Source organism: Nycticebus coucang, chromosome 5, assembly GCF_027406575.1.
Source record: "Nycticebus coucang isolate mNycCou1 chromosome 5, mNycCou1.pri, whole genome shotgun sequence".
NCBI classification, from domain to species: domain Eukaryota; kingdom Metazoa; phylum Chordata; class Mammalia; order Primates; family Lorisidae; genus Nycticebus; species Nycticebus coucang.
The window spans coordinates 57,486,462-57,495,385 of record NC_069784.1 but is presented as its reverse complement, the minus strand read 5'-3'; the positions used below and the strand labels follow the sequence as shown (position 1 = coordinate 57,495,385).

The following is an 8,924-nucleotide window of genomic DNA, read 5'->3' as shown; positions in this document are numbered from 1 at the left end:
GGGAAGTCAAGGCCTCATCAGCCAAGCGACTACACTCTGCCACCAGCCAGCTTGGGGAGTTGAAGTCTAATTACCTCAGGTGCCCAATGGAAACTGGGGAGTGCTCCATCTGAGCTTGTTCCAAATCAGAGGTTAACAAAGAAGCAAATGTTTTTAGCCCTCAAGACTGTGCCTCTGCCTCAGCTGCTCTGCTCTGCTGGTATCCCTGCAATATGAGATCTAGCTCCCTCCAGCAGTCCACAGAATTGGGGAGGTGTCTCTCCAAAATTTGACTCTAGTGGGGTCGCTCTATTAATGCTGTTGCTAGGTGGGAGGTGTCTCTACTCGGGTTCCCATGCCTCAGCTGTTCTTGAGCCTCCACCCATTGTACAGAGACCCAAGCCTCCACCCACTGCTGAATTGGTTTTTTTTCATAGCCAAGCCAGACACTTTCCCCCCTGCGCCTTTCTGCACTGTTACCAGATTCACAGTTACATTGTAGCTGTGCTACCTCAGACCATGCAATGTCCAGTCTTAACAAAGAACCACTAATGTTCTGGTCTCTGCAGGAGTTGGGCTTCTAGATCACCAGGCCAGGGGGAAGGGTGCAATGGGAGTTCAAAGTGGCAGGAAAAATATTTGTTCAACCTTCATGCCAGACAATAGAATGCCCAGGTTCACAGCAAGGGCTCTCCAGAGAAGGAGTCCGAGCTTCCAGCAACTCACTCCTGTGGGGTGAGAGAAGAGGACCTCAGTTCACCACTCACTAGTAGAGATCTCACAGCAAGCAAGTAACTCTCTTGGGGGAGGGGATGGACACACGTCCTCTTTGGGGTGAGTTCTGTACCTGAAATTTGTTTCCTTGGAGTTGCAGCTTGCCTCAGCAGAGATGTGCAATTATCAATCTCTTCTCTCAGCTCAGCTCCCACCCATCAGCTTTGTTGGTTTATTTCTGACCATTATCTCTCTCTCTGAATGGGAGCTTCTGTTGAAAACTGGCTTCAGTTAGCTATCATTCTCCACTCCCCTTTGCTCTTGTTGAATGTAAAAATTGGAGTTAGGGAAAATAGCCAACCTGAGGTTTTAGCAGAACACAAGGCACATTGAAACAAAATGAACAAACAAATAAACAAAAATCATACACACAAACACACAAACAATCAAAAACCAAAACCAAAACAAACAAAGAACTCGAATAGCCTGATGTAAGCACTCTCAGCAACCATAAGAGGAAGGGGAGGGCTTGGCACCCATAACCCAGTGGCCAAGGCACCAACTACACATACCAGAGCTGGCCGGCTTGAACCCAGCTCAGGGCCTGCCAAACAACAATGACAACCACAACCAAAAAACAGCCAGGTACTGTGGTGGGTGCCTGCAGCTCCAGTTACCTGGGAGGCTGAGGCAAGAGAACCACTCAGTCCAAGACAGTTGGAGGTTGCTGTGAGCTGCGATGCCACAGCACTCCACCAAGGGTAGGAGTATAGCAAGACTCTGTCTTAAAAAAAAAAAAAGAGGAAGCAGAGAAAAAAATAATAACTAAGAAAAAATTTAACAATAACTCCTACAAGAAAGAAAAAAGGAAAAAAGCAAAAAGAATGAGCAAAGAGAGAAAAAAGGCAACAAAATTATATATCTAAACACACGACTATATATATGCTATAGGGATCGACTTTAGTAGGAATATATTCATGCTGCAATATACATTCTGGACACCAGGTGGCATCATGAGTGGGTCCCAGGCATATACCTGTTTTCCGGCTACAATTGTTCTTGGTGTTTGTTTACCCCCTTGGCGCCTAGACCCTGCCCAACTGCTGATTCCACTGATCTCAAAAAATCTTCACAGGCATGTTTCACAAATTCTCCCTACAGCAGTTCCCCATGAAGTGCGGGATATCCTTGGCCAGTTCCGAGTGTAGGACGACTGTCTGCAGGTGAGACTCAAATTGCTGCACCTGGCCCACATGGAAAGGTGCCTGCGGTGACTGCCATCTCCCAAATTCCAAAACAATAGCCTCTTTGTATCTGGGATCTTTCCCTGTGTGAATGTCTCTCCTGCCACCTAACGGAGGTGGTGCCGTATCAGATGGCATCACACTATGGTTGCTTAATTCCACTTAGGAGTTTACACTTCACCAATCTTTCCACACAATACCTAGTTTTCCCATGAATTGAGAACTGCAATCCTCTGTGGTGGGGCTGGTTGCTGCCGCTGCCACCTGCAGCTACTGCATCCGCAGGGCAGAACCTTTCCTGGCAGTCTATACAGCTTGGGATTACATTCCAAGTCCAGCAACCCACCACCTTGCTGCACACCCCGAACTGCCACCCACACCAATATTCCACATTGGGAATGATCTAGCCCACTCACTCTCACCTGTTGTTCCAGGAAAGCTTAGCTAAATGTCCTTCCCGTCCACCATCATGCTCTGCCTCCAAAAGTACAATGTCTTGAAAGAGGGCAGACATGCTTTGCCAGCTCATTGATAAGTTTTGGGAGGATGTGATTAAAATATTCCAAAATTACAACAGCAACAACAAAAAAATAGCTGGGTGTTGTGGCGGGCGCCTGTAGTCCCAGCTGCTCGGGAGGCTGAGGCAAGAGAATTGCTTAAGCCCAGGAGTTGGAGGTTGCTGTGAGCTGTGTGATGCCATGGCACTCTACCAAGGGCCATAAAGTGAGACTCTGTCTCTACAAAAAAAAAAAAAAAAAAATTCCAAAATTAGATTTTAGTGAAGATTATACACCTGTGAATATGCTAAGAACTACGGCGTGCACACTTTAAAGGTATAAATTTTATGGTATGTGAATTCTCTCAATGAAGCTATTTTAAGACAAAAAGAAAAATTGGCTCTTTTGCATATACAAATAAAGGAAATGGGGGAAACTAGAAATCTGCAGAATTGGGGAAACTGATTATTTCTAGATATTAGAGATAAAATGAAGAATGGTTTGGAGAGACAAAAGTTCATTAAGACTCATGATTGCAGTCACGATTACATTATAGTTTGGTGCCTTCCCATCTATTTTTTCAAATAACCAAGAATAGTGTCAAAGAAGCCACAGTTGAGAAGAAAGATAAGGGAAAAGGAATCAAATAAATAAGATAAGCATAAGAATTTTGTCTGGGAAAGACAGCTGGGTATAGCTACAATCACACAGAACTGACTGGAAGCAAATAAATGAGTCTACTGAGTTTTTGAGGACTCATATTGCTAAAGAAACCATAAGTTGGATCTCAAAACAACACATCCAAGCCTGTTTCCAAGAGCCCTAAATAACATTTGGCTTGTGAGCTATGATGTTACCTAACCAAGGAGAGCATGATCCCCAATGCACACTTCAGGTTTTACCACAGAGAACAGAGTAGAAAGAATAATTTTACTGACGGCAGAAACATGCACAACAAGGTAAAAAGGAGTTCCTTTCAGAGAGAAGACTCAATGTCTTATCCGGGAAACTCTATCTCTTCTGGGGATGTTGGGGAAGAGTGTGACTTCACAATGCCTGTCTAGTTGGACTCCAGAATGGGGGCTAGTGTCTGCCGTTTCCCACTATTTTTTCCCTTTTGCACAAGACAGCTTTTCTTTAGGTTTCCTATACCTGCCCTGCCATTGGAAGCTGGGTGACAGGGAGAAGTGGTACATTTGTTTATTTCCTAATCTTCTGAGCCAATGGGAGTCATATGAACACATGATAGAATTTCATACCACATAGAGACCCATAGATTTTTGAGATGGGTGGGGTTATGGAGTTTCTTCTTTGGGAAATTGTGTTCTGCTTGTGAGACAAAAGGAGTGAATGAGTATTTGAGGACCAGGGGGGTAGACTAAGGGAGAAGCTCAAAGAATCCACTCAAATCTGTGTGTTCCTTTCTTTTGGTTACACTGGTAAACTAAATTTCTTGAATTTTTAGGATAGGTAGAGGTATGTGACCAAGTTATACCCAAGCCAATGAGAATGGGAGGGATGTATGTCATTTCTGGTTTCAAGTGGGTTAAGTGCAGGGGTAGCTTCTCCATATTCATTCTATTTACCTGCCCTTGTGCCTGAAGGGGGGCAAGGCACTAAATGATGGACAGAACATGTGAGAGGAAGGACCTGGTTCTCTTTAGAACTGCATGGAGTAAAGATCTTGCTAACCCACATTGGACTTGCACATGTGAGTCACGATATAGGGGATATTTGTTATAGAAGTTAACCTATGCTGATCAAGGAATTAACAACAGCATGATTAGAAGACATTTTTGTTTGGTTGGTTAATTGATTTTGGTGCTGGCAGAAACTGTTCACTATGACAGAAGATTTTATCTACCAATTAAACAAGAAAACCCTTAAGATAATAAGACTTTTAGGGTAAACATTTTTTCAAATAGACTATGATTTTAAAGAATACAATCAGGTGAAAACATCATGATCAAAAGTATTATCATTTCTTGAGTAATACCAAAGATCCATAGTTTTTTTCATTATTTCATTTTCTAACCTAAGAAAACTGTCTCATATGACTGCAGGGTAATTTATTTTGTTTCCCAGTAACATAAAGAAGCAACATATCTTTTATATAAATATATGTACAGCTTCTGTACAGCTAAGGAAACAACAACCAAAGCAAATAGGCAACCTTCAGAATGGATAAAGATATTTGCATATTGTGAGTTGGACCAAAGCTTCATAACTAGGATCTACAGAGAAGTCAAATTAATCAACAACAAAAAAAAAATCCTCAAATTAATCAACAAAAAAAATCCCATGTATCACTGGGAAAGAGACATGAATAAAATCTTCTCTAAGGAAAATAGATGAATGGCCAACAAATGTATGAAAAAATGCTCATCATCCCTAATCATCAGAGAAATGCAAATCAAAACTACCTTGAGATATCACCTAACACCAGTGAGAATAGTCCACATCACACAGTCTCAAAGCTGCAGATGCTGGTGTGGCTGTGGAGAGAAAGGAACACTATTACACTGCTGGTGGGATTGCAAACTAATACAACCTTTTTGGAAGGAAGTATGGAGAACCCTCAAAGACTTCAAACTAGACCTCCCGTTTGATCCTGCAATCCAATTACTAGGTATCTATCCAGAAGAAAAAAATCCTTTTATCATAAGGACATTTGTACTAGACTGTTTATTGCAGTTCAATTTACAATGGCCAAACTGCAGAAACAACCTAAATGCCCACCAACTCAGGAATGGATTAACAAGCTGTGGTATATGTATACCACGGAGTACTCTTCTGCCACTAAAAAATATGGAGACTTTACATCTTTTGTATTAACTTGGATGGAAGTGGAACACATTCTTCTTAGTAAAGCATCACAAGAATATAGAAGCAAGGATCCAGTGTACTCAATTCTAATATAAAGGCAGTAGATGATCTAATACAAGGGGTGGGGTAGGGGAATGAAGGAGTGGGGTGGGGGACATGGTATATGGCAGACCTCTTGGGGGAGGGACACAATAATAAGTGGAACTTTACCTAACAAATGGAATCAGTGTAACCTAATTCTTTGTACCCTTAACGAATCCCGAACAATAAAAAATATGTATGTACATACACATGAAAACACTGTTGATAATTCTGTCTCCTTTCATTTCACCTCAATTATTCTGATACCCTAGGAATATGAGTAGGGAGTGTTTCACATCTTCATTTTCTGTGGTTCACACTTCACCACACATGAAAGAAACAGTTTCCAACCTGGGTCAGTTTTTGTGTTATTCTGTGAGGACTCCAGATCTTGTGTATGTGTGTGTGTCTGTGTTTGAATGAGGGGTGGAGTAGGGAGTGAAATACACCCCTCTAGGACACTGTAAATGCCCCTGCAAGCACAGTAAACTCTCCACATCCCCCTCTGGCCCAGATGGGTGCTCTGAGACTGAAAAAGATTGAAATAAAAAGGAGTGAGTGAATGAGTCTTTGGGTGTGTTAGGAATCCAAGTTGTGGGTATCAGGAAGAAATGAGTGAGAAGGAATAGATCCACAAATGTAGAAACAACGTTTCTTGAAATAAATGGGAATCAGCTTCACAAATCAGCATTCTGGAAGCCAGATTTCAGAGCAGGGCACCCAGGGTGAGCAAGTCAGAGTCAGCTTGGACAGGTGCTAACTAAATGCTGGCATGACTTGGTGAGCTGTAAGAGGACAGCTCTGCTTTGGCCATGGATGCCAAAAGTAGCATTCTCTGAGTGGCCCTACACAACCTCCCATTGGCAACCCACGTATGCTTGGTGGGGAGCAGCTCCCCACCCACCTGGTGCAAAAATCAGATGTTTTCTGGACAGAGCCCTTCTTCACCAAACTCTTGCACAGCACTTGCATCACATGGGAGAGGAATGAAGTTGTAGAGCTAATGACACACACAGACAGGAGTAGAACTGAAAGTGCATTTAATACGAGAGAGCTTAATGGAGCTGAATCACTTGTTTCTACCTCAAGTCCCTCTTCAGATCAATTCTGAGCAGCTGAAAACTGGGACCGGTGCTAAGACCTTCAGTTTAATTCAGAAGCTCAGAGTGTATGTGAAGGAAAGCTTCACAGCACTTGTTTTGGGGTGACAACATGCTAAGTTCAAGGTCAACAGGGAGATGGGACTCATAAGCAAAGCAGGATAGGGGCTCAGCATCTGGTGTGTGGCTCTTCCAGGGCTGGGCTGTGGACCACGTTACTTCTGCTTGGTCTTCTGCTGGGCCGGTGCTGGAGTGACCTTTGTGGGGCAGGGTTCTGGCACCTTGGGGTGGCAGGGCTCAGGCACCTTGGGGTGGCAGGGCTCAGGGATCTTGGGGTGGCAGGGCTCCTGGGGTGGAGGCTGGCAAGGCTGTTTCACCTGCTGCTGCTGAAGCTGAGGGGGTGGGATACAGGGCTGCTTCTGCTGCTGGGAACTCATGCTTCAATGGTGGCTGGTGCTAGAGACAAAATAGATCAATTAAACAGGGAATGACCAGGGGACAAACAATGTCACTTTAGGTCTCTTATTAAGCAAATGCTCCTTGTCCCTCTCCCTCAAAGAATACTTTGATGATTTCTGAACCTTTGAAGGGGATGAACTTAAAGGTGCTTTGCTCTGCTCCACTTGAGCTGGGTGTCTCTCGTAGACATCTAAGATGTGTCTACACATCTTAGAGCCAAATTAGCAACACAGCACAGCAATAGGCTCCTAGCAGGAATATGAAATTTGCAATATTGGATCATGAGGAAATGTGATATTATTTGGGTAAAAAAACCCAACAAAACAATTCCTTCAATCCACTCACTTATTTCTGCTAAAAAGCATGGCTACCACCAAAAGGATAACCCAGACCTCTCTAGATGGCCAAATGATCCCACTTCTAAGGTGGCTCCTGTGCTTTTCTCATTTCTGCCTGTTTAGATAGTACCAACCACCACAGATGCCTTCGTGTGGTCCTCTTGGTGGCTTTTCTAGAGCAAGATTTCAGAAATATCTGCCCCAACCCCAACACTTACCCTTATCACCTGGCACTGATGACTTCTAATATTGCATTTTAACCCTCATTTTCCTCCATAAATTGTATTTTTATGGAAGAAGTTTCTTACTGTCTGAATTATTTCTTCATAACCAAAGTGCCCAATATAGTAAATTCACACAAAATAATTTTTTGAAAGAATAAAATTTTCTGCATTCAAATTATAAATAAAAAATAATTATAATGTTCTTATCTGATGCTAACTTACTCTGAATCCTTGCACAAGCCTGTCCTTTCTTACCAACACAGGATACCAATAATGTCACATGACCCTTCAAGCCCACACCATGATTCTTTTTCAAAACAAAGATATTCTTCAAGGTTATAATTCCAATGAGCAGTCTGTATGGCTATGACTGAATTTCAATAAGGAGGAGAAAAAGACACTAAGAATGCCAACAGGGCTCTCATAAAAATCAAATACCTAGAATGGAAGGTAAAAGGTTCCAAGTAAAGAGACTCACCTGGTGTGGAGAGACAGACAGGCTGTCTCACTCAGATTTTGTGTGGTGTTCCCAGGCTCCTGGATTTTTATGCATAGAACAGCCCTGCCTGCAGGAAATGGGATCTTTTGGGGCTGGTGTGTCTTCCTTACCTGTCAGACATGATTCACCTCTCTTCTCTCATCCACCTGTTGACTCATCTTTTGTGATGAAACTACCTACTTGACTTTTTTTTCTTTTTTCTTTTGGCATTTGCTGTCTGACAAGGATGTCACCTGGGCCTTATCCCCAGTGAGCAACCCATGTAACTAGGTGTAATGTTTATAGAGAGGGCAGTGTGGTCTAAAAGAATGAGAAGGAAGAAGTTTTAGGGTTGCTGAAACCAGAAACAGGCTTGTTTTTCTGGAAGGCCCTAATCCTTAGCACAGGGGAGGTTTGTCAAACTTCTTAATATTGAAGCAGATATGGAGATACACAGTATGTGTTCCCAGTTCTACTGGGAGGCCAAGGACATGGTGGCCTGAATTTTCCCAGGAAAAAAGCAATAATACTGTTCATCCATTGCTCAATATACTGAGGCCTGGAAGGAAAAAGGAGAATGAAGGCTAAAAATATTCTTTTCTGCCTAAAAGGCCATCTTTCTCTCCACGAAAAGACTCAGAGTCAACAGAATAAGGGCAGGAAGACATCAACTAGTAAAGAGTAGTGCCAAGTTTCACTTCCCAGAGTGAAACTCTGGAAAGATGGTCAGTTTTGGCAGCTCTGGAGCACCCTGGCCCTTCTAGGCCACCCACTAATACTGTCTAATGTGACAGCAGACCCTGAATACTTTGTCTCTAATGGTGCTCTCTTCTTTGTGGTCGACACAGGAACAAGATAGCTGTATTCCCTGTTCCCTTAAGCCATAGCTCACTCTGCTTAAGATAAGATGAAGCTGAGGTCACTTAATCCAGGCATGCCTATAATATGCAACCCCTCAAACCAAAGTGTTTGGATGGCCCTTCA

General features: G+C 42.9%; 1 protein-coding gene across 1 annotated transcript; it reads right to left on the bottom strand.

The window, feature by feature from the left end:
• Positions 1-6,364: 6,364 nt before the first annotated feature.
• LOC128586768 (cornifin) lies at positions 6,365-8,045 on the bottom strand. The gene is made up of 2 exons (XM_053592864.1): positions 7,941-8,045; positions 6,365-6,897 (listed from the first exon to the last, which is right to left on the bottom strand). Exon 2 carries the CDS (start codon positions 6,876-6,878, stop codon positions 6,657-6,659), a length of 222 nt encoding a protein of 73 aa, XP_053448839.1. The 5' UTR covers positions 6,879-6,897; positions 7,941-8,045; the 3' UTR covers positions 6,365-6,656.
• Positions 8,046-8,924: the final 879 nt, after the last annotated feature.